Here is a 27,797-nt window from a genome sequence, read left to right as displayed (position 1 = left end):
AAAAAAAAAAGTAACACCCTCAAACACCAAGTTAGGCTACCTCATTTCAAAATAGGCCATCATCACTGTCAATCGTGAATGATAATTCTTCACGTTTCACAGGTGAAATGTCCAAACTGCATCTCCATGCCAATCAATTGATTGAACTCAATCATTTTCATGTGAATATGCATTTATATTCTGGAATTACTGTTTTGTGAGTGAATTAGAGCAGATGGTGTTAACAAACTATTAGCCTTTCTTGTATTTTGTTTCAATCAAAGCATATATCCTGCCTCCTGGTGCGCTCTGAGTTTTGCTGCATACATTTTGTTGTTGTTGACTATTCAGCTTCAGCTAACCATCCTAAAATCTCATTAGAAATTAGGAGGTTTTTTTGGTGTAACAGTTACGTTATAGGCCTATAATGCAATGCTATTATATTCGGTTCTGTTAGGTAAAATGCTAATTAATCATTATTTGATCTTGCAAGACCTTGATTCAGCTTTGATCTAACTTTACTAAATGAGCACCAAGTTATATTATTATTGTTATTACAAATATAAGATTAAGTGATGAGTATGACTATTAGGCTTAGGAAACAGATCTTGATGAGATGTCATTTTAAGCGATTGGAGTACCCTTACCTACCTCTAGGCTGATATACATATTTATTAGGTTTGTAATTCTATCGTTTTTCATGGAATTTTAGTGGTAATTAAATATAATTTATTTCGAATTTATCCAAATTAATTTTCCAGAAATAGTTTTACAAACTCCTTGTATTGTCAAATTGAAAAAAGTGAGGGAGTGCCGCTCCTCCGCACTCCAGCAGCACTACACCCCTGCTTTCAACACACATTATGGTCCACAAGTGTGTGTATGTTCTATGTGTGTGTCAGTGGAGGCTGGTGGGAGGAGCTATAGGAGGATGGGCTCATTGTAATGGCTGGAATGGAATAAATGGAACGGTATCAACCATATGGATACCACGTTTGACTCCATTCCATTTATTCCATTCCAGCCATTACAATGAGTCCATCCTCCTATAGCTCCTCCCACCAGCCTCCACTGGTGTGTGTGTATTGCATGTTTATATGTGTGCACCAGTCCCCCATTGGCACCTGCGCTGAGGCAACTTTGCGAAAGATATCACAATGTAACAGATGATGATAAGATGAAATTGCTGTTGTAAACCCCATGGCCCTCTATGTAGACTGCTGAGGTAGCAGCCAGACTGATTGGTGATAGGCTGCATCATGACCTTATGGGTGCTTTATTAACTCACATGTCACTTAATGTAATGCTTTGTGACAGTCGCTGCACTGTAAAAACAAAAATCATGTCGTTTTTACGGTAACTTACTGGGAGCAATTTACCTGTAAGTTACTGTACAAAAAAAGTATAGTATGTTACTGTAAATTCCCCAAAAAACGTTGGTTTAACACTAAGAGGACATTAGAATAACATTTATAGTAATGTACTGTTAAACCAAAGTTTCTTCGGAATTTACGGTAACATACTGTACCTTTTTTGACAGTAAATTCCAGGTAAATGGCTGCCAGTAAGTTGCCGTAAAAACAACCGTTTATGTTTTTTATTTTTTACAGTGCAGCGACTACAACAAAGCATTACCAAAGTGACATGTGAGTTAATAAAGCACTCATAAGGTCATGATGCAGCTAATCACCCAACAGTCTGGCTGCTACCTCAGCAGTCTACCCAGACTTGTTTTTTACAGTGTGGAGAACCACCTTCTGCCAGGGATCTCCCCGTATGTCCTTACACACACACACACACACACACACACACACACACACACACACACACACACACACACACACACACACACACACACACACACACACACACACACACACACACACACACACACACACACACACACACACACACACACACACACACACACACACACACACACACACACACACAAACATTAGCCTGTGGGTTATGGAAGGGAGAGAGGGAGACACACACACACTGTCTGGCACACACCACACCACTGAACTCGTCTCATTCCAAATATAATTGTTTCTGTAAACAAGAAAACTGAAAGGTGAAAATGCTATAGCATATTCTGTGGAACTGAAATAAAATAAGACCTTACATTTTTACAGTATACAGACATACTGTGTGGTTGAACTATTCAAAATGCAATGCAATGAACACTAAACATATGATTACAATGTCCACACATGTTTTATGGTGTTATACACAAGCAGCTTTGTTTTTCATTCAACACATAGGGAAACCACCTGACATTTGTAAGTGTAAGAGAATTTGAATGTTTTCAAATGTGCTGCCAGCATACTGGATAAAAACGTCTGCTAGACACACATTTAGTGGCACTAACATACACCAACCACTAGAGGGAAGAGACATGCCATTATTAACTGGAAACAAGCCGAAAGGGCTTGGTCTTGGACCATCTTTAAAGCTACAAATCGAAAAAAAATCTTCTCATATTCAGATTTAATATGAAATCAAAACAATAAACTGATCCATCAAAATAAAATACATATTATTGTTGCATTAATAACATCATAGTGATTATGGATTGCAGCCACACCTGGTACAATCTCTATCTTAAAGATGTTACATGTGGTTCTGAGGGGAATGGTAGCAGATGGAATATTTCACCAACAGACCTGACACATAGACCATCCATGCTCTGGACCAAAAACACGTGCAGCCACTAACTCTAACCACATTGCATGGTACAGTATATTACTCATACTTGTTTTTGTGTAGATACCCCAGACAGTACAATGATAATTTGTGTGCTTATAGAAAATGAGTGTTACAAAGAAATACTGGGTATGTCCCAAATTCCCTATACAGTGCACTACTTTTGACCAGGACCCATAGTGCACTACAAAGGGAATAGGGTGCCATTAGGGACGTACAACTATCAGCAGTAATGAGGCTACTTGTTCCACCAATCATCAAGACCATGTTGTGAAGATCCTGAGATTGTTACTGGTGCTTGAGACAGAGCAGAGTGTCACCACGACTACCCATAATGGCCACTTGAGGAGGCAATGGGGTGAAAAATCCTGTTTCTGCCTTCTCCTTAACTCTGTGATGTGACATGTTCAAAACCTTTCTGTGGAGATGTGTCTAACCTGAGTAAGAATGAGTGTGAGTGTGAGTGCGAGAGAGAGAGAGAGAGAGAGAGACAGAGAGAGAGAGAGAGAGAGAGAGAGAGAGAGAGAGAGAGAGAGAGAGAGAGAGAGAGAGAGAGAGAGAGAGAGAGAGAAATCAGTGTGAGACTGAAAGACAGAACTGCACAAAAAGCTCCCTGCACAACATCTGCTGTGGTCTAAAATACTCTACAACCATGTCCATACACTCCTGGACACACACAGCATTGACTGTCTATAGGCCTTTGGACTGTTTGTCTGGTCTGGTCTGGGTAGCAGACTTAAGCCAACCACAGCTAGACGGACATGTTCCAGCGCCTAGATTTATAACGTGCCATCAATCACGGCTGAGTTTCTGAAACGTAGCTGAATGCTGGCCAAGCTTCACACTCCTTCTATTCAAATGTATTGGCAGGGTGTGGACTCAACATATTCAATGATAACAGATGCACTGAAGCGCTCATGAACTCCTCTATTATTCAACTCTGATAGCTTTCCATATGCAACAACACCCTTGCAAATAACAGCTTTGTGTCACTGTCTATTCACTGGGTCTGCATCCCAAATGGCAACCTATTCTCTATACAGTGCACTACTTTTGTCCAAAGTCTTACGGGCCCTGGTCAGAAGTACTGCACTTAAATAAGGAATAGGCTGCCATTTGGGACACAACCAACATCAACACACATGGTGCTCAGCTTCTCCCTGGTTCCCATGGTGACTGAGCCATAAAGGTTTGTTGATTGTTTCACTCAAGGTTCGCTAAATTATTCTTAAAAGGATTCTTTCATAATATGACACCGTCTGTCTGCTACAGTGTTTGGAAATTAGTCCTGATTGTTTGAGCACAAAGAGCACAAGATTGGGTCTGATAATCCTTAGCAAACCCACAGCGCTGAATCCTACAGTACCGATATGAAATACACAGAGAGTGGACATGAACACGTGGAGATTACTCCACTACTAGCTTTGCCAATTAACAACTATTAAGATCAAATTCAACCCCATGCATTTCCTCTATAGCTGGGAAATAAATGGCTGACCAACTGCAGCTTCACATAGTACATAGCCATGACAACCATTACTCCTGATTAAATCAATATAATGATCATATATGACAGTGCCCCAAATGGCACCCTATTCCCTATATTGTGCACTACTTTTGACCAGAGCCCTATGGCCCGTGGTCAAAAGAATTGCACTATATAAGAAATTGAGTGCCATTTGGGACACAAGCCTAAAATAACTAGAAGGAAGTCTCTCTGCAGGTCTGTTAGCCTGTTTTGGGCCCTGGCTGGGCTCTGGGCTGCTTCGGCTGGCATACTGTTTCTATTAAAGGTAGAGAGAGAGAGAGAGAGAGAGAGAGAGAGAGAGAGAGAGAGAGAGAGAGAGAGAGAGAGACAGAGAGAGAGAGAGAGAGAGAGAGAGAGAGAGAGAGAGGAGAGAGAGAGAGAGAGACAGAGAGAGAGAGAGAGACAGAGAGAGAGAGACAGAGAGTGAGAGAGAGAGAGAGAGAGAGAGAGACAGAGAGTGAGAGAGACAGAGAGAGAGAGAGACAGAAAGAGAGAGGGGTGAAGATAAGCATATACTGGAACAAATGAGGTCATTAACCCACTCCCTGCCCAGAGAGAGAGGGAGAGAGAGAGAGAGAGAGAGAGACAGAGGTGGGGGTAAGAGGGAGAGAGAGAGATGTAGAAAGAGAGAGAGAAAGAAAGACAAAGAGAGAGAGGAGAGATGTGGTGGGAGAGAAAGAAGGAGAGATGGGGGAGAGTTAACAGTTTAGGCATATGAGGTGTAGTCAGTGTAGGAATGGGGGGATAGAGGGATAGACAGAGCAGATAGAAAGAGGAGAGGAAAGAGGAGAGCGGGTCTTTCACAACGATTAACAATGGAAACATGATTCCAGTTATAGGAGTTCAAAAGCCTTATGTGAGGACTATAACATGACATGGGTGTTTTACCACGCTCGTATAACACAAGAGAACACACACACATAGTGTACAGACCATGAGACCACATCATGGGGCAAGCCATATTAACACACCTACAGGCCAACCAACAAACTGAGTGTGTCAGCACACACTGACTGTCTTCTAAATATATTATGACAAATTGAAGGGTCAAGTCATGTTAAATGTCCTCAAGTCCATGTGACATAATAGCTGAATGGATGGTACTGTTACTGCTGCACCACAGTCACAAGCTGACCCTACAAACACACTCCTGAGTATCTAAACTGCTACAGATGTCTGTCAAGGGAGTGTGCCTATCCTGAACTACCCTCCTTTACAGACCTACTCTAGTCAGGAATACCTACTGTATGACAAATGCAAATCAACCACTGTTGAATATAAAGACAGCCTTTAACCAGCCTATCCCCTCCTATTTTACCCCAGGGACAGACAACCCTGTTAGGTTGGATTGAGTCTCTTCCTGCCTCTCTTAAACAGTGGCCTTCCCTGGTGCATAGCATGGGCTATGTTCCAGGCAGCATGACGGGGCTATGTTCCAGGCAGCATGACGGGGCTATGTTCCAGGCAGCATGACATGGCTATGTTCCAGGCAGCATGACGGGGCTATGTTCCAGGCAGCATGACGGGGCTATGTTCCAGGCAGCATGACGGGGCTATGTTCCAGGCAGCATGACTATATTGTACTTAAGTCTCCGCGAACGCACACGCTTACGCACACGCACAGACGCAGACATGCGCATTCTGTCTTGCTGTATCACCGCCTGGTACGGCAACTGCACCATCCGCAACTGCAAGGCTCTCCAGAGTGTGGTTCAGTCAGCACAACACATCATCGGGTTCACACTGCCTGCCTTCCAGGACATCTACAGAACCCGGTGTCACAGGAAGGACAAGAAGATCATCAAGGACCTCAGCCACCCGAGCAACGGCCTGTTCACACTGCTACCATCTAGAAGGTGGAGACAGTACAGGTGCATCAAAGCTGGGACTGAGAGACTGAAAAACAGCTTCTATCTCCAGGCCATCAGACTGTTAAACAGTCACCACTAGCCGGCCTCCACCCAGTACCCTGCCCTGAACTTAGTCACTGTTACTAGCTGGCTACCACCTGGTACTCTACCCTGAACCTTAGAGACTGCTGCCCTATGTACATAGTAATTTAACACTGGTCACTTTAATAACATTCATATACTGTTTTACACTACCGTTCAAAAGTTTGGGGTCATTTAGAAATGTCCTTGTTTTCCATGAAAACATACATGAAATGAGTTTGAATAGGAAATATAGCAAAATGATTAGGACATGTAGTCATTGACAAGGTTAGAAATAATGATTTTTAATTGAAATAATAATTGTGTCCTTCAAACTTTGCTTTCATCAAATAATCCTCCATTTGCAGCAATTACAGCCTTGCAGACTTTTGGCATTCTAGTTGTCAATGTGTTGAGGTAATCTGAAGAGATTTCACCCCATGCTTCCTGAAGCACCTCCCACAAGTTGGATTGGCTTGATGGGCACTTCTTACGTACCATACAGTCAAGCTGCTCCCACAACAGCTCAATAGGGTTGAGATCCGGTGACTGTGTTGGCCACTCCATTATAGACAGAATACCAGCTGACTGCTTCTTCCCCAAATAGTTATTGCATAGTTTGGAGCTGTGCTTTGGGTGATTGTCCTGTTGTAGGAGGAAATTGGCTCCAATCAAGTGCCGTCCACAGGGTATGGCATGGCGTTGCAAAATGGAGTGATAGCCTTCCTTCAAGATCCCTTTTACCCTGTACAAATCTCCCACTTTACCAACACCAAAGCACCCCCAGACCATCACATTGCCTCCACCATGCTTGACAGATGGCATCAAGCACTCCTCCAGCATCTTTTCATTTGGTCTGCATCTCACAAATGTTCTTCTTTGTGATCCGAACACCTCAAACTTTCGATTTGTCTGTCTATAACACTTCTTCCAAATCTTCCTCTGTCCAGTGTCTGTGTTCTTTTGCCCATCTTAATCTTTTTATTTTTATTGGCCAGTCTGAGATATGTATTTTCTTTGCAACTCTGCCTAGACCAGGGGTGTCAAACTCATTTTAGCTCAGGGGCCACATGGAGGAAAATCTATTCCCAAGTGGGCCGGACCGGAAAAATCATGGTATATATAACTTAAAAACAACAACTTCAGATTGTTTTCTTTGTTTTAATACGATCAACATACAACATAAAGCTGGAGCCTGAGGACAGTGTGTCCAAAATAGTACAAGCACAACATCACTATTAATCATAAAACACATCAAGTTTATTTGAAAATTCTAAAGAAAAAGAACACACAAACACACAATGCCTCAGTGATTAACAGAACTGCTTCACAGATCACAGAACTATATCAGGGTGTCATTTCTCAGGCAGAAATGTAGATAAAAAATAATGAAATCCTGTTCCCCAAACAAGTGCAAGAACCACAGAGTCAAGAATAGGTTAAATATACAAATAAAATAAAATCAATTAAAAACAATAGCACATCAACATAAAAACATATAAACATAAAGCTGGAGCCTGAGGACAGTGTCCAAAAGCACAACATCACTATTAATCATAAAACACCTCAAGTTATTTGAAAGTTCTGAGGACAAAGAACACACAAACACACAATGCCTCAGTGATTCACAGAAGTATATCACAGATCACATAACTATATCAGGGTGTCATTTCTCAGGCAGAAATGTAGATAAAAATAATGAAATCCTGTTCCCCAAACAAGTGCAAGAACCACAGAGTCAAGAATAGGTTAAATATACAAATAAAATAAAATCAATTAAAAACAATAGCACATCAACATAAAAACATATAAACATAAATCTGAAAGCGTTGCTCAAACTCCCGTAACAGTCTGAACCGCTTCATGTCTGCCACATGTTGGGTCGCGCACACATTTTTCAGACAGGGGAAGTGAGCTGCATTACCACCGGCAAGTTGCGTCTCCCACAATGACAGCTTCAACTTGAAAGAACGTATGCTGTCATAATACTGCGTGACAACTTTGTTGCGCCCTTGCAGCTGTTTGTTCAAGTTATTCAGGTGCTCTGTAACATCCACCATAAATGCAAGGTCCGGCATCCATTCTGCGGAATGAAATTCTAACACTGGTTTGCCCTTTTCTTCCATGAACTGTTCAATTTCTTCTCGTAAATCAAAGAAACGCCTCAGCACAGCACCTCGGCTTAACCATCTTACCTCAGTGTGGTATGGCAGGCCATAGATGTGGTCTTTCTCTCTGAGAAGGCTGTCAAACTGACGGTGATTCAGGCTTCTGGATCGGATGAAATTAACAGTTTGGATGACCACCTTCATGACGTTATCCATCTTTAATGACTTGCAACACAAAGCCTCCTGGTGCAAAATACAGTGAAAAGTCAAAGAATCACGTCCTCCATTTGCAGATTGCACTTTCTCTCTGAACTTTGTCACAACGCCTGCTTTTTTCCCGATCATTGAGGGCGCACCATCTGTAGCCAGGCTGACAGCGCGGGACCAGTCCACTCCGACCCTGTCCAGCGCGCCCGACGAGTGCGGTAAAAATATCAGCTGCTGTCGTTGTATCTGTCATCGGCACCAACTCCACGAACTCCTCGGTGACGGTCAATGTGTCATCAACTCCGCGGATGAAAAAATGGCCAGTTGTGCAACATCTGTAATGTCCGTGCGTTTCATCAATTGCAACCGAAAACGCAATAAATGACTTTACTTTTTGCTTCAACTGGCTGTCCAAATCCACTGAAAGATCGGAAATCCTGTCTGCAACTGTGTTTCTTGTCAGGCTCATATTTGCAAAAGCCTGCCGCTTTTCAGGGCACACAATCTCCGCTGCCTTCATCATGCATGTTTTTACAAATTCACCCTCACTAAATGGTTTTGAAGCCACTGCGATTTCATTAGCAATGAGGTAGCTAGCTTTCACTGCAGCGTCACTGATGTCTCGGCTGTGAGTAAACACAGACTGCTGTTTCTTCAGACCCGCCAACAGTTCATTCACGTTCTCTCATCTCCGCTGTCCTTGAAAGTTGTCATATTTGTCGGCATGAAGACTCACATAGTGGCGACGAAGGTTATATTCTTTCAGCACTGCAACATGCTCTGAACACACCAAACATACAGCTTTCCCATTCAATTCCGTGATTAAATAGGATGACCATTTTTCTTGGAACACTCTGCACTCTCCACTTTTCTCTTTTTTGACAGAGACATATTGGGGCAATGAGGGTGCCAAAGCACATAATGTTAAAAGTAGAAGCCGTAATAAATATCGCGGGCAAAACAAAGTAGCTCATTGGCTGCACGTGCTTGACCTGCTCTGCCCCGGTATAAACAGTTTGCTTGCTTAACACAATTGCTATTGCGCCATCCAGTGGACGCAATTGGAACAGCAGTTTATTTTATTGAAAAATTGCAGCGCATTTTTATACCACAAAAAATTTTTTTTTTTTTTTTTTCAAAATCATCTCGCGGGCCGGATTAAACCCGTTTGCGGGCCTGATCCGGCCCGCGGGCCGTACGTTTGACACCCCTGGCCTAGACGGTCAGCATCCCGGAATCGCCTCTTCACTGTTGACGTTGAGACTGGTGTTTTGCGGGTAGTATTTAATGAAGCTGTCAGTTGAGGACCCATGAGGTGTCTGTTTCTCAAACTAGACACTCTAATGTATTTGTCCTCTTGCTCAGTTGTGCACTGGGGCCTCCCACTCCTCTTTCTATTTTGGTTAGAGCCAGTTTGCGCTGTTCTGTGAAGGGAGTAGTACACAGCGTTGTACGAGATCTTCAGTTTCTTGGCAATTTCTCGCATGGAATAGCCTTCATTTCTCAGAACAAGAATAGACTGACGAGTTTCAGAACAATGTTCTTTGAGCCTGTAATCGAACCCACAACTGCTGATGCTCCAGATACTCAACTAGTCTCAAGAAGGCCAGTTTTATTGCTTCTTTAATAAGCACAACAGTTTTCAGCTGTGCTGACATAATTGCAAAAGGGTTTTCTAATGATCAATTAGCCTTTTAAAATGATAAACTTGAAACACAATGTGCCATTGGAACACAGGACTGATGGTTGCTGATAATGGGCCTCTGTACGCCTATGTAGATATTCCATTACAACAGCCATTTACAACATTAACAATGTCTACACTGTATTTCTGATCAATTTGATGTTATTTTAATGGACAGAAAAATTGCTTTTCTTTTGAAAACAAGGACATTTCTAAGTGACCCCACATTTTTGAACGGTAGTGCATATATTTATATTCCGGATTCTGACATTGCTCGTTCTGATACGTCTTAACTTCTTGTTCGGGGCGGCAGGTAACGTAGTGGTTAAGAGCGTTGTGCCAGTAACCGAAAGGTCGCTGGTTCTAATCCCCGAGCCGACTAGGTGAAAAATCTGTCGATGTGCCCTTGAGCAAGGCACTTAACCCTAATTGCTCCTGTAAGTCGCTCTGGATAAGAGCGTCTGCTAAATGACCAATTTATTTATTTATTTATTGTTCTTTTAAAAAAACGTTTGGATTATGTGTGTATAGTTATTGTATTGCTCGATATTGCTGCATTTTTGGAGCATTGAAAATAAGCATTTCGCTGCATCTGCGATAAAATCTGCAAAACTGTGTACGCGGCCAATAAACGTTGATTTGATTTGACACACATACCCCCACACACACACATACACACACTATGGTGTAGGGGATGCCACTCGATGCTGCGCTCAACTGGCATTAGTTTCCTGCTTGTACTACAATCACACTTCCTGTGAAAGCTGTAGAAGCTAACGTCGGGAGCACAGACTGGAAAAATAACCAGAACTAGGTCTGAAATGGCAGCCTATTCTCTATATAGTGCACTACTTTTAACCAGAGCCCTGGTCAAGTAGTTCACTAAATAGGGATTGGGGTGCCATTTGGGACACAAACCAATTCTGCTATAGGTAAAGAAAGTAGACCCTATAACTGAGCAAAAAGAGGTACACTAAAAAGCATATCTTCATATAGTATAGACAACCTAATATACTCTGTTTGTTCCTACAGTCAAGGCAGAGATGGTTGTGCTCCAAACTGGTTTTGAAGTCAAACCAAACTAGGTTGTGTTAGAAGCGGAAGGAAGCAGGTGTCACGGTTTCGGCCGAGGCTGCTCCTCCTCCTGGTTCGGGCAGGCATCGGCGGTCGTCGTCCCCGGAGTACTAGCTGCCACCGATCTATGTTTCATGTTCGTTTGGTTTGGTCTTGATGTTGTACACCTGTGTCTAGTTAGTCCTCATTAGTGTTCTATTTAAGTCTTGTTGGGTGTGTCTGTGTTTGTGTGTGATTGTTCCTGTCGTATGTTTTGCTTGTCAATTTCCTTATTCGCTCGGTTGAGCTTTACTCCACTGTGTTGGAGCGTTTTACGCACCTGTGTAGTGCGCCTTTTGTTTGTCGCCTACGTGCGTAGTTTCGCCTTCGGGCAAGTTTGTTCTGTTTTCCTTGTTGGATATTCCACTAAAGTCTTTTGGACTATACTTCGGTGTCCTGCGCTTGATTCCACCACTACACCCACCTACAGCATTTATGACAGCAGGCTATACTTTTCTTTTTTTGACTGGACTGACCAGCTCCACAACCCTGTCAGTCAGTCAGTCTGTCTGTCTGTCTGGAGGTTATATAGGCTTTAAACAATGGTTAGCTTTAAACTGCTCATTAATCACTGGCAAGCAGCAACATGTACAGGCTGAGTCCCAAATGGCACCCATTTCCTTATATAGTGCACTACTTTTGACCAGGGCCCATAGGGACTGTCTTTCATTTATGCATGCCAAGATATATAGGATCCTAAATATAACATTACAAGCATAGGAACTGTTTTCATGATCTTAAAACTCAGCAGGGTATACTGTAGTCACAGCCATATATATATATATATTAATTCTATATTTTCCCCCCATTACTAGATCTGACTTTGCTGATAGCTATTTTATTGAGAAATGTTTTACTTACTATGACTGTGATATGTGGTTGTCCCACGTAGCTTCCTTAAGATGAATGCACGAACTGTAAGTCGCTCTGGATAAGAGCATCTGTTAAATGACTGAAATATGTTATGTATATATGGCTCTCTGGGTATAGCAGTGTACTGTACTGTCACTGACGTTAAAGGACAGAGCTACTCATATTGTCGCTACTGCTATTTCCTGTCCATGTTCCAGGGAGTTTGATGGGAATAGACTAGCACGGAACCCAGGGCCTGAATACCAGGTTTATAGGAGAGGGATGAAGACAGAAGCATGGCACCTGGAAAAACCTGCTCATGCATCCAGACCACCGCTCTAACACACACACACACAGGTGCACACAGAGATACACGTACACACACAAACACCTCCACCTCCTATCTGGATGACGAACTGTCCCATAAACAGCAGCACTTCCTACAGGCCGGAGATCAACACACAGCTGTGGTTCACAACATCTAAAGAGACACCACCATCATAACTAGAGGTGGCATGATCTCTCTACCCACTCTGAGTTTGGCTTTCAATCTAGAGTGAACCCACACACGTACGCAACCACACACACACACATACCCACACACGTACGCAACCACACACACACACACACACCTACACATGTACGCAACCACACACACACACATACCTACACACACACACGTACGCAACCACACACACACACACACACACACACACATACCTACACATGTACGCAACCACACACACACACATACCTACACACACACACACACACACGTACGCAACCACACACACACACACACACACCTACACATGTACGCAACCACACACACACACACACATACCTACACACACACACGTACGCAACCACACACACAAACACACACACCTACACATGTATTCAACCACACACACACACACCTACACACACACACACGTACGCAACCACACACACACACACATACCTACACATGTATGCAACCACACACACACATACCTACACACACACACGTACGCAACCACACACACACACACCTACACACACACACACATGTACGCAACCACACACACACATACCTACACATGTATGCAACCACACACACACACATACCTACACGCACACACATGTACGCAACCCCACACACACACACACACACACACACATACCTACACACACACACACGTACGCAACCACACACACACACACACACATACCTACACACACACACACACGTACGCAATCACACACACACATACCTACACACACACACACATGTACGCAACCACACACACACATACCTACACACACACGTACGCAACCACACACACACACACACACACACACACACACACACACACACACACACACGTACGCAACCACACACACACACCTACACACACACACGTACGCAACCACACACACACACACACACACACACACACACACATATGTACGCAACCACACACACACATACCTACACACACACATGTACGCAACCACACACACACACACATACCTACACACACGTACGCAACCACACACACACACATACCTACACACACACGTACGCAACCACACACACACATACCTACACAGACACACGTACGCAACCACACATACACACACACACACACACATACCTACACACACATGTACGCAACCACACACACACACATACCTACACACACACACACACACATGTACGCAACCACACACACACACACACCTACACACACACACACACATGTACGCAACCACATTCACACACATACCTACACACACACATGTACGCAACCACACACACACTGTACCAGCCAGCAGTCAAATAAAGTTTGCCAGAGGAAACTAGGAGAAGTAAATAGTGTCCAACAGCCTTGGACTAATATTTGGCTAGGCTAAAATGTAAATGGAGAATGTGTTTTCTCAAACGTTCCCATCCTATCTCTTACTATAGCTGATTAGAATGACCTCTACTGCTATTAATAAAGCGCTCTCTATCTCTGTTCTATAATAGTGTAACACCAGATTACACTCTGATTCAACACTTAAGGCCTTTTCACACTGCATTGTTCTTAGCCCCAGGTTAAGACTGGCCCTGGGCTAGCTTAGCCTGTGTTCACACAAGCAGGGCTAACTGAAACCAACCGTCCCTTTTCTGGAGTAGAATATTCAAATGAGGTAACAAAGGAACTCTGTGATTGGCTAGCCCCTGGGTTAAGGTTGGTGCTAGCCACTTTAGAATGTGCACGTGTGAACACTCACTTATCCCCAGGCTAAAAGCTCCCTTAGCCCAGTGCTATGAGGCTCTTAGCCCTTGGCTAAGTGCAGTGTGAATGTGCCATTAATGATCTAATCTAACACAACACCCAAGCCCTTTTGTGAGCCACCTAAACCACTGAAGCCCTGTCAACAGCGGTCCTCTATTGCCCATATGCCATTATACGGCAGTGTGTTTGTAGACATAAAGTATGGCTGCAATGGCATCTTATGACAGGCAGGGGGCTCATGATTCTGCTCAGTAGAAATATGAAAACAGATTTTCATAAGTGAAGAGATCTCGTAAATAGACAGTGCAGCCAGAAAACACACCCTCTCAAAGTTTACAAAGACTGTTTCTCTGTTTTATAGATTTCATTAGTCATTCAACCAGAGGCAGCAGCATTGTGTCACATTTAAGTAATTTAGTTATCTATTTTTACACTTAAATATCTAGTTTTAGACGTTGTCATTTGCTTGTTCACTTTGTTCTCCAGTTCTCCATTTTGAGGAGAGAAGACAGCTAGCATCTGGTAGAAAATGGCCTGTGAATTCATCTGAGAAATATGGCTCAGTATTTGCCAGTATTGTAAGCCTGGGTATCACTTGGCTCCTACTGTGGGGATCACAGCAGGAAGTGGCAGACTAATTAGTCCAGTTATAACACAACATGCATCATCACAGCTGAGAGGAAAATAAAGTGACTCAGCTGTAATCACTACACCATCCTAAGATAACTCATCATATAGGTATTGTGGGTAATAGTTTAGAGTTAGCAGATATTGGAAACATCTTCTTACAAGCACAGAAAAATACCAACAAATGGAATGAAAAACATTACTCTAACACTGGCACTCATTGTAAGATGCCAGAAGAGTAGGAAGAGCTAGAGGACTGACTGAAACGTATTATCCACAAGACTAGGAGCCATATCCTGGTGGAATATTATTATGATGGAAGTTCAGCATGGTCCAATGGCAAAACTAATACACAAAGCAACGTCAATAGATGTGGGTATATGTAAAGCAGGAAGGACATCTCAGCAAATGATTTTACCCTGAAATAGCTAAAATAGCTTCCTGAGGTGTGGCAAGCCCACTGACCACAGCGTGACTCACCCTGTCTTTGTCATCGGCCACATCACACAGCGTGTCGTCCAGGTCCAGTATGCCTCCGTCCCCATGCTCCAACCTGTGCACCTGTAGCCAGTAGCCAGGATCCTAGAGGGAGGGAGAGAGAAGAGAGGTGAGACATGGTTACTTTAGAGAGAAGAGAGGTGAGACATGCCTTATCTTAGAGAGCTGAGACATGGTTTATTTTAGAGAGAAGAGAGGTGAGACATGCCTTATCTTAGAGAGCTGAGACATGGCTTATTTTAGAGAGAAGAGAGGTGAGACATGCCTTATCTTAGAGAGCTGAGACATGGTTTATTTTAGAGAGAAGAGAGGTGAGACATGCCTTATTTTAGAGAGAAGAGGTGAGACATGGTTTATCTTAGAAAGGTGAGACATGGTTTATCTTGGAGAGGTGAGACATGGTTTATTTTAGACAGGTGAAACATGGTTTATCTTAGAGAGGTGAGACATGGTTTATCTTAGAGAGGTGAGACATGGTTTATTTTAGACAGGTGAAACATGGTTTATCTTAGAGAGGTGAGACATGGTTTATCTTAGAGAGGTGAAACATGGTTTATCTTAGAGAGGTGAAACATGGTTTATCTTAGAGAAAAGAGACATGATTATTTTAGAGAGAAGAGGTGAGACTGTTATTCAAATCAAATCAAATCAAATTTTATTGGTCACATGCGCCGAATACAACAAGTGCAGACATTACAGTGAAATGCTTACTTACAGCCCTTAACCAACAGTGCGTTTATTTTAAACAAAAAAAGTAAGAATAAAACAACAACAAAAAAAAAAAAAAAGTGTTGAGAAAAACAAAGAGCAGAAGTAAAATAAAGTGACAGTAGGGAGGCTATATATACAGGGGGGTAACGGTGCAGAGTCAATGTGCGGGGGCACCGGCTAGTTGAGGTAGTTGAGGTAATATGTACATGTGGGTAGAGTTAAAGTGACTATGCATAAATACTTAACAGAGTAGCAGCAGCGTAAAAAGGATGGGGTGGGGGGGCAGTGCAAATAGTCCGGGTAGCCATGATTATTATTTATTGTAGACCAGAGAGTGAAATAAGGTAGATCCTACAACCAGGGAGAGCAGGAAGGAGAGAGGGAGAGAGAGAGAGAGAGAGAGAGAGAGAGAGAGAGAGAGAGAGAGAGAGAGAGAGAGAGAGAGAGAGAGAGAGAGAGAGAGAGAGAGAGAGAGAGAGAGAGAGAGAGAGAGAGAGAGAGAGAGAGAGAGAGAGAGAGAGAGAGAGAGAGGGAGGAAGCATTAGCTAAGACTTAGGCAATACAGAGAGAGTACAAGGCAGGTAACAGTTTGAGGTTGATTTGGTTCTCTCTGGACCATGACAGTGTTTGTAGGAAGAGAGCTGAATGATTGGTGTTGTTTAATATAAATATCTTATAACAAACAAATGACCTAGCCTACTTATTTGTATTTTTGAGTAGCCTAATGTATAGTTAAGATACAACATGTTCACTCTAGCAATAGTGAATATGGTTTATATGTTAGACCGTGTGAAAAGGTAGCGGTCGGCAGATAGGATGCAAGGAATAAGGTTCAAAAGGGTGGTTTTATTCACAAAATGAGGATAGGCTAGTGATGGTAGCAGTATTTAGGATCAATAATATTGTCGGTAATATATACAAATGACTTACAAAACAAACAAACGCTTTACAGAAATAAACAGGTTGTGAAATCAAAATCAAACCTTTCAATCAATCCAAACTTAATCTGGAGTAGAATCAGGCTACAGGCCCTGTAACATCACAGACACCCTTACCCGCATGGACGCTCTCATAAACAAAGATTACCGAACATTGGCAAAGCCCGGTAAAAATACCATGCTTGGGCTACTTCCCGCAAATTCCACATTGCTGGGCAAAACTATTGCCTACACAAGCAGGGGTACACATAACCAATGAACTGGTAGAAATACAAGCTGAAGGACACAAACATCTCTCTCTCTCTCTCTCTCTCTCTCTCTCTCTCTCTCTCTCTCTCTCTCTCTCTCTCTCTCTCTCTCTCTCTCTCTCTCTCTCTCTCTCTCTCTCTCTCTCTCTCTCTCTCTCTCTCTCTCTCTCTCTCTCTCTCTCTCTCTCTCTCTCTCTCTCTCTCTCTCTCTCTCTCTCTCTCTCTCTCTCTCTCTCTCTCTCTCTCTCTCTCTCTCTGCTGTGGCACTGAGCCATTGGGCCCGCCCTGCAACCTCATTGGATAATGCTGGGCAGGCCTGGGCCAGCCTTCTTCTTTCACTGTGCAACTCGTCAATGTGCATCTTGCTAGCTGTCACTCAAATACAGAGGGGCTGAAGCTCATTGGCTGGAACTCAAATTGCTAGGGGGGTGGCCCAACTGGGCCAAGCTTGCGGTGCTCAAAATGGCAGCACACAGCTTCCAGAAAACAGTCGCTTACAAACTAAGGGTTTTGTGGCTAATTGAGGTAAAACAGTAATTCTGCTGACAGATTATACATGTATGAACTACACATTGACACATCCAGCCCAAAGCAGGAGGTTTAAAAAAAATACTTAAGTAGTCGCCACAGTTCCATAACTTGTAACTCAAGTAAAGGGGCTTGGACTTGAGCACATGCATGTCTGTCGCCATCAGACTGGCATTGCAATATAAAATATAATCCGTCTCCCACCCATGTATTTAGATAAGTGTGCAAAGCCATGGCAGGGCTTCAGGCCAGATACACAGACAGATACACAGACATTCATCTGATGAGAACTGCCTGCTTTTCCAGCTTTGAGCAACACAAAGGTGAAGAACTACTGTTGATGCAAGGTGAAGAAAGGCTCTTTCTCTCTATCGATCTCCCCGTCTTTCTGTCTCTGTGGGCCCTCATCTTCATAGCCCACTGGTAGTGAGTCATTCACTCTCCCCTCCCTCATAGCCCACTGGTAGTGAGTCCTTCTCTCTCCCCTCCCTCATAGCACACTGGTAGTGAGTCCTTCTCTCTCCCCTCCCTCATAGCCCACTGGTAGTGAGTCCTTCTCTCTCCCCTCCCTCATAGCACACAGGTAGTGAGGCGTAGACCACACAGGTCAGAAGTTAAGCCAAACATCTCATCTCAGCTCGTTTCCTTCATATCCTTATTAGGGTAACCTCTGGGGATGGCTGACTGACTACTGGGCTTTAAATGCACACACACACACACACACACACACACACACACACACACACACACACACACACACACACACACACACACACACACACACACACACACACACCGAGACAGACAGACAGACAGAGATAGACGAACGAACGAGCTGGCCTTCCCTAACGTTTTCCCCTCCACACTACAGAATAGAGTCTGTGGTTAAATGCCTTCATGCACATTTCTGGACCCTTTCTGTAAATTGTAAACAGAGAGGTACGCCAGGCCAAAAGCTTCCAGAGTCAAAAGCGGAATAATTGTGTGGTATTTTCCTTCTATTTGTGGTTATTATACAGAACCAGTCAAAAGTTTGGACACACCAACTCATTCCAGGGTTTTTCTTAATTTTTACTATTTTCTACATTGTAGAATAATAGTGAAGACATCAAAACTATGAAAGAACACATATGGAATCATGTAGTAACCAAAAAAGTGTTTATTTTAACAAGGCACACCTGTTAATTGAAATGCATTCCAGGTGACTGCCTCATGAAGCTGGTTGAGAGAATGCCAAGAGTGTGCAAAACTGTCATCAAGGCAAGAGGTGGTTAGTTTGAAGAATCTAAAATATAACAAATATTTGTTTAACACTTTTTTGGTTACTACATGATTCCATATGTGTTATTTCATAGTTTTGAGGTCTTCACTATTATTCTACAATGTAGAAAATAGTAAAAATAATGAAAAACCCTTGAATGAGTAGGTGTGTCCAAATGTTTGACTGGTACTGTAGGTAGGGGGTACAAGAATGCCCCCTGTAGTTCTGACACCAGAGAAATTGATAGGAGTTACTGTAAATAAGTTTATTGCAATAGATGCTCTTGAATATCAATGATATTCATAATACACTTTAGAATTGACTTTTGTGAGGCAAAAAATGTTTTTGTAGGACAAAGAAAGTAATATAAATGTATATTCAAAACCAGCTCAACCACAGAAGTATTTTAGCAGTAATGTTATTTTATTGTCATAGACACGAACAAAATTCATAACATTAAAATACATATGTTACAATTACACAGAAAACCAAGAGATCAGAGAAAATTGGATGGGAAAATCTCTCACTAGTGTGGAATCTGGAAGCCATTTCAGGCCACAAACCCACTACAAGAAACAGCAAATATCTGAACAAATTTCTGACATGGGTCTACTTCCAGATCCAGACATGAACAATCTCCCTCAGTGAAATCAGACAAGTAGCCAAGTTACAGGGATTGGAGATCAATAAATCCCCATAATGGATCAAAAGCTTAGTTTATGTCCCAAATGGAACCATATCCCTTATATAGTGCACTACTTTTGACCAAAGTCATATGGGCCATGGTCAAAAGTAGTGCACTACATGGGGAATAGGGTGCCATTTGGGACGCAACCTTTATCACAGTGCCAAGCGATGGAGTGTGTAGCCTAGGATATTCATGCTACTGTACAGCTAGATTAGATTAGGTCGATTTTATTGACCTCCGTAGAGGTCAGGACACACTGGCCCTGTCCCAGCTGACAACCCTGCTGGGCTGTACTGAGCTGATGGCCCATTCTGCTGCCCTGTAACCCTGCTGGGCTGTACTGAGCTGATGGCCCATTCTGCTGCCCTGTAACCCTGCTGGGCTGTACTGAGCTGATGGCCCATTCTGCTGCCCTGTAACCCTGCTGGGCTGTACTGAGCTGATGGCCCATTCTGCTGCCCTGTAACCCTGCTGGGCTGTACTGAGCTGATGGCACATTCTGCTGCCCTGTAACCCTGCTGTGTGTGTGAAACACTTAGGGACATAGGGGGCTACAGTGTCATGTCCCATGACCATAGAGGAGTTGAGGGGACATAATGGGACACACTGGGCCCATCCCAAATGGCACCCTTTTCTTATACAGTGCACTACTTTTGACTAGGGCTCATAAGGCTTTGGTCAAAGTAGTACACTTATAGGGATAGGGTGCCATTTGGGGTGTAGCCACTGTGCCCTTCTGTCCCCCTGTGGCCATGGGACACTCTGTCACCCTCCCTCACCTCCCCTGGCCATAGGACACTCTGTCCCCCTGTATTGCCCCAGTGTGACCTGCCCCCCGAGGGATAAACAGCTGGCCACATCAACTGAGCATAGCTCTGGTATACACGCTGAGAGGGCACACACACAGTCAGATGGAAAAACACGTGCAAACTGGTACAACCACTGAATGATCACTCCAACACTTCAATGTACATTTAATTGAACACAGAACACACTAACACTTCAATACACAGAAACTTAACAAAAACACTGTAGGCCTACATCAACTTGAATTAATTTGACCTCTCTCTTATTTCTCCACTCACTCCAGTGTTTCACACCAGTTGGACTTCAAATAGAACATTCAGCTGCATACAGTGAGGGAAAAAAGTATTTGATCCCCTGCTGATTTTGTACGTTTGCCCACTGACAAAGACATGATCAGTCTATAATTTTAATGGTAGCTTTATTTGAACAGTGAAAGACAGAATAACAAAACAAAAATCCAGAAAAATACATGGCAAAAATGTTATAAATTGATTTGCATTTTCATGAGGGAAATAAGTATTTGACCCCTCTGCAAAACATGACTTAGTACTTGGTGGCAAAACCCTTGTTGGCAATCACAGAGGTCAGACGTTTCTTGTAGTTGGCCACCAGGTTTGCACACATCTCAGCAGGGATTTTGTTCCACTCCTCTTTGCAGATCTTCTCCAAGTCATTAAAGTTTCGAAGCTGACGTTTGGCAACTCAAACCTTCAGCTCCCTCCACAGATTTTCTATGGGATTAAGGTCTGGAGACTGGCTAGGCCACTCCAGGACCTTAATGTGCTTCTTCTTGAGACACTCCTTTTTTGCCTTGGCCGTGTGTTTCAGGTCATTGTCATGCTGGAATACCCATCCACGACCCATTTTCAATGCCATGGCTGAGGGAAGGAGGTTCTCACCCAAGATTTGACGGTACATGGCCCTGTCCATCGTCCCTTTGATGCGGTGAAGTTGTCCTGTCCCCTTAGCAGAAAAACACCCCCGAAGCATAATGTTTCCACCTCCATGTTTGACGGTGGGGATGGTGTTCTTGGGGTCATAGGCAGCATTCCTCCTCCTCCAAACACGGCGAGTTGAGTTGATGCCAAAGAGCTCGATTTTGGTCTCATCTGACCACAACACTTTCACACAGTTCTCCTCTGAATCATTCAGATGTTCATTGGCAAACTTCAGACGGCCCTGTATATGTGCTTTCTTGAGCAGGGGGACCTTGCAGGCGCTGCAGGATTTCAGTCCTTCACGGTGTAGTGTGTTACCAATTGTTTTCTTGGTGACTATGGTCCCAGCTGCCTTGAGATCATTGACAAGATCCTCCCGAGTAGTTATGGGCTGATTCCTCACCGTTCTCATGATCATTGCAACTCCACGAGGTGAGATCTTGCATGGAGCCCCAGGCCGAGGGAGATTGACAGTGCTTTTGTGTTTCTTCCATTTGCGAATAATCGCACCAACTGTTGTCACTTTCTCACCAAGCTGCTGGGCGATGGTCTTATAGCCCATTCCAGCCTTGTGTAGGTCTACAATCTTGTCCCTGACATCCTTGGAGAGCTCTTTGGTCTTGGCCATGGTGGAGAGTTTGGAATCTGATTGATTGATTGCTTCTGTGGACAGGTGTCTTTTCTACAGGTAACAAGCTGAGATTAGGAGCACTCCCTTTAAGAGCGTGCATCTCATCTCAGCTCGTTACCTGTATAAAAGACACATGGGAGCCAGAAATCTTTCTGATTGAGAGGGGGTCAAATACTTATTTCCCTAATTAAAATGCAAATCAATTTATAACATTTTTGACATTAGTTTTTCAGGATTTTTTTGTTGTTATTCTGTCTCTCACTGTTCAAATAAACCTACCATTAAAATTATAGACTGATCATTTCTTTGTTAGTGGGCAAACGTACAAAATCAGCAGGGGATCAAATACTTTTTTCCCTCACTCTATGTCCTTAGATCAGACAGCAGGACCATGGCTGAGTGTGACAGTGTTGGTGATGGATCATCTTAAAATTCCACCACCACCTACAAACAAGGCCTCCATTGTAAAATAACAATTTATGTTACAGTAAAGCATGACAGTGTCTGGAAGGACAGGAGGACAGGGGGTAGAGTTAACTCAAGGATAGTCTGCTGAAATGGTCAACCCGAGGTTCATTTATCATGTCTTTGTCCCAAATTGCACCCTATTCCCTATCGGCCCTGGTCAAAAGTAGTGCACTATCAAGGGACTACGGTGCCATTTGGGTCGCAACCCATATAAAAGGTTATGCAGAGGGATAAAAAAATACTAATCTTTAAGCAGCTCCAGCTCTCTAAAGTGAACATTGTTCTTCCTGTGAGAAATGTCCAGTGTTCCACTTGTTTCTGTTCCCCCCCCAGACCACCCAACTATTTAATGTTCTCTTTCGTCAGGTGACAAGTTCAAACACACCAAAAGTGAACATCTCCTAAATGTTATTCAATACCTTAATTGTTACTCTGAAGTAGCATGTGAAATACGTGCTTAAAGCAGTCAATTAAGATAAGAGCTTTACCTTTCCTGAGCCCTAAAAAGCCTTCACAAAGCCACCCATTCTTGTTATGAATCTAGTTATTAGTCTTAACAAATGACTCCAGTGACAAAGTAGGCTACCAAGAGTGATGTAGTCTCTTCAAGAGAAGAAAAACCTGAAACCTCTGATCCCCTGTGTTGACCCAGTGACCTGTTGTGTCACACTGTCTGCTACCTCATTCCTTCAGCCATTATTACCCCCATCATCACAATCCGCCACCCTCGTCTCGTCTCGACAGGTGTCTCTTTATCTCATCCTAAGGAGGTTAATATTCGTCTGTACACTCTTACAACATCTCCTCAGACAATGGCCCAGTCTCTTCACCTCATTAGCAGTCTCTTTGTGCTGGTAGGAGCTGCTTCCAGTGTGGGACCACACAAAGACTTCTGCATACAACCCTGAGGGGGGCCAGTATGCTGCCTGCCTGAGAAGCAAAGAGTTGATTCACAACATAACGATGCCATCTCTTAACACGCAGATGGAGTAGACGGAGGTGTCTGAGAGAAAGACAGTGTTCAAGAGCAACAGGTTCCCTGTTTTAGTTGTGTAGTAGAATTAATCAAGATAGCATTGGGCAGACATTATTATGGACAGGAAGGAACACCATCACAGACACCAAAGGAGTCTGACGTTGATTCTATTGCAGATATGTTGTGTGAGAAATAATATAGATATTTGTCATTAACAAATGCATTCGTCGTCCGACAGGAATCTGGGGAATTTTGGAAGATGATCTTTGAGTTCAGTGAGAACAGAAGGAGATATTAAACAAATCAGACCCTTGCAAATGTGACTTTCCAAGCCACATGTATTGACACAGCACAGTGCAGTCAGAGATGGTCGATAAAAGTGTCCAGGGTCTATTAACACCTGGAACGCCAGACACAAAATGGCTGTTGTGTCAGTTGAGTCGTGTTAAGAGGTGATAACAATGCATTGTGTTGCCTAGACAGAATTGCCAAACAGAGATAAGGTGTTGATGAGTTTATGTCCCTAAAGGCCCAAACAGTCATTAATTGTGTATCCGTAAGCTTGCACAGACATGTTTGGGTCACATGGGAAATTATGATGATGACCGTGTACAGATGTGCTCTAGTTACACACAGTCTATAGTCATGATCAAATAGAGGCGCTCTACTCATGGAAGTTGAAGGATGTTCTTAATATGGGCAAACTCCTGCACTGTTAAAATGAAGTCTTTTGTAACACAAAAATTAGTGGCAACTGAGCTGCCACCAACTTGAAGGAGACAAAACCTTCACTTTGCAGAAGTGTTGAAACACATCAAAGTGTTTTGAAACATGACAACGTGTGTTGTAACACCACTTAATCAAGTGTTGTGCAACACCTTGCCAGGGACTGGGAGCACTACCGGAAGAGGTTGAAAACCCTATTTTGGTGTTTCAAGTTGTGTTTGGTGTCGTTTCCTCTCTCTAAAGCTTCTAAACACGTATGGTGTTTCACATCCTGTCTAGTGCAGAATTACATCACGTCTTCTGGAGTATTTTCATTGATTTATGTATCTGATCATTTGCCAGTTTAACCCATTTTGGCAGGCATTGTTGAGCACAGTGCCCAATCCAGAATATGTGTTTATTTATTTTACCCTTATTTTACCAGGTAAGTTGACTGAGAACACATTCACATTTACAGCAACAACCTGGGGAATAGTTACAGGGGAAAGGAATGAGCCAATTGGAAGCTGGGGATGATTAAGTGGCCATGATGATATGAGGGCCAGATTGGGAATTTAGCCAGGACACTGGGGTTAACACCCCTACTCTTACGATAAGTACCATGGGATCTTTAGTGACCACAGAGAGTCAGGACACCCGTTTAACGTCCCATCCGAAAGACAGCACCCTACACAGGGTAATGTTCCCAATCATCACCCTGGGGCATTGGGATATTGTTTCAGACCAGAGTGCCTCCTACTGGCCCTCTAACACCACTTCCATCAGCATCTGGTCTCCCATCCAGGGACCAACCCTGCTTAGCTTCAGAGGTAAGTCAGCAGTGGGATGTAGGGTGGTATGCCTCTACCATTAAAAGTTGGAATGTGGGAATGGGTCGTCTTATCATTTAACGTAATTTTGTCTGATGGTTTTGATATCCGTTCATCATGATCCATTACACCTCAAGCTGCTTAATACTAATATAGAAAGTAGACTTTTCTTTCTTCAAACATGCATACTCTAAATACAGAGCCAAGTGGCAAGATCTCACTGGGCACAGACGTTAATTCAACGTAATTTTGTTAAAATGACGTGAAAACAATGTTGATTCAACCAATGTGTGACCAATGGGATAGGAAGTGCAAGGAGATTAAAACCAGACTTCTAATTAGTTAAATCACTCAATTATCTTTATCTTTGGTTATCCTCATATAAAATATACTTACATTTTGAGAAACATATTAAGTTGGATTTATTCTTAAATGTTTTGGTTAAATTAAATTAAGAAATTGAAACGACTTGCATAAATTTGTATTAAGTACATGTTCGTTGTTTTTTTAGTCAATTTCAATTCACCCCATAATATTGTTTTTACAGTGTGGTTGTGTTGAGTGTGTGAAATTCCAATGAAATGTACAATTTTACTGCCTGAGAAGTCGGGGGTTCAATTCCCGCTTCCGCCTGTCCCACTTTCACTCCTCTGTCATCCTCCTGATCCTAATCTGTCAAAATAAAGGTGGAATTCTACAAAAAATATTCTCCATAGTCCCTTATCATCAATCAATATTTAGGCTATAAACCGTTTGCATTTCTTAACCATTTGATTGTATGAGAGACATTTTGTGTGTTTTTGATGCTGCCTTTTAAATGTACTGAATATCCCCAAAATAACCACTTTAGGTGTTTTAGAGTACTTCTATTCTGTTTTAAATGCTTTTTGTGTATCATAACAGTTCCATTGGGTTTACATTCAAACACCAGATCTCAGGTTAGATGCATTACTTTTCATGGCTTCATTAAACAATCATGGTTTGAGTCTTTCTATTTTTACAGTGTGGCAATACCAAGACACTGCAGGCCAGGCAGAACAAATAAAATTAGAACAAGTCCACTGTTTGTTTAAAAGGTGTTAGAGTCAAGACCTTCACTATGTTCACTGTTTTAGACCCTGCAGAGAGAGTTTGAGCCAGTTGATCACACTCCGAGTCACACACACAGCAAGCCATTGGATGAGAACTAACCATGACACACAGTAGTTCACCTTTCAACTCGTGTCTATGGGTCAGTGTTCCATCTCTATAATGTGAGATTTGTGTGTTTGGATGGTATGAAAGTCATGGTGTGACTGTGTGTGACTGAGTGTGACTGTGTGTGACTGTGATGACTCTCTTGTTACTTATAAACACCACAATTACCTCATCACTCACTCTCTCTCTCGCCCTCTTCTATCTGGAAAAGTAGGAACGTGGCAGATCTCAAGTTCTGGTGTCCCTTCATCTGTGTGACATTTTTGTTTTAGTCCCAATAAAATCTTGGGATGTGGTAGGGCTTTTGAGGATTGTTAGGTTGACCTGATACACCCAGTCATACTCTTGACACACTGGGCCTCAGTCTATAACGACCAGACACAAAAGATCCCTGCATCCACTGCAGGAGAAATCCAGGAGAATTTGGGAGAGGAAATTGAAATTAGCCTACCTCTAAATCAACTATTGAGCCCCTGAGAGTTGAGCTGAGAGGAAGGGAGAGAAGGAAAGAGAGGGAGAGAGAGAGATTTGGAAAAGGGGCTAGAGTTGGAGTCAGTGAGGTCAGCCATAACTCTGAGGTTTTCTCTAAATATCCCCAGACCTGCTTTATGTGCCAGCCCGGCTCTAGCTGAGACTGAGATGATCAGTATGGATTACCATCACACAGTCTGGTTTAGTCCCAAATGGCACCCTACTCCCTTTATAGTGCACTACATTTGACCAGAGCCTATAGGGTGCCATTTGGGACAAGCCCCCTGTGTTAATAGAGCCCAGCACATGACGTGCCACTCCAAATCCTACAGGCAATTTACATGGAGCCTCTCCAAACCCAAGGCCAACAGCACGGTGCCAAGATGGAGACTCCTGCAGATTTACTGAAGTCATCAGTACTCTGAGGAGAGAGGAGAGAGACACAGACAACATCTTCCACATACACTTACAGACACAGGCTTGAATACACACACGCGCACTGACAAGCACACATGCACATAAACACACACGCCTCTTTTTTTATGTGTTTGGATCACCACTTTTTGTGTAGAGGATTTGTATGTGCAGTAATATTAAGTCCTGTTTCTTCACAACTACAACTCTGTTTAAGCTCCTACAACGCACAGAAGCTCATTGCATGCAGAGCTATAAGCATCTGGTATCAGGCTGAAACACTGGGAGGGGAGGGATAATGGCCCAGCATGGGAAGAGGATGCTAGGATGAAGGAAGGCTCAATAGCACATTAACATCACATGAGGATCCCATTGAACAGATCCATAATGGTACATAATTAAAGTCAATTAAAGCATTACTGTTGAGTTGAGAAAAGCTTTGCCAGTGATTTAAGTGCAGTGGTGGTAGGGGCTTGGGAACAC

The 27,797-nt window shown here is 43.0% G+C and overlaps 1 protein-coding gene across 2 annotated transcripts in view; it reads right to left on the bottom strand.

The window, feature by feature from the left end:
- LOC121549961 (partitioning defective 3 homolog) overlaps positions 1–27,797 on the bottom strand; it is a 439,443-nt gene that overhangs the window by 354,388 nt on the left and 57,258 nt on the right. For both annotated transcript variants that reach the window (XM_045206775.1, XM_045206776.1), the window contains exon 2: positions 15,486–15,587. In XM_045206775.1, the coding sequence (XP_045062710.1) occupies positions 15,486–15,587 (102 nt within the window). The remainder of the gene's footprint in view (positions 1–15,485; positions 15,588–27,797) is intronic.

This window comes from Coregonus clupeaformis, chromosome 23 (genome assembly GCF_020615455.1).
Source record: "Coregonus clupeaformis isolate EN_2021a chromosome 23, ASM2061545v1, whole genome shotgun sequence".
Lineage (NCBI taxonomy): Eukaryota > Metazoa > Chordata > Actinopteri > Salmoniformes > Salmonidae > Coregonus > Coregonus clupeaformis.
The sequence above is the reverse complement of the archived record's forward strand: the minus strand, read 5'-3'. Positions and strand labels throughout refer to the sequence as shown.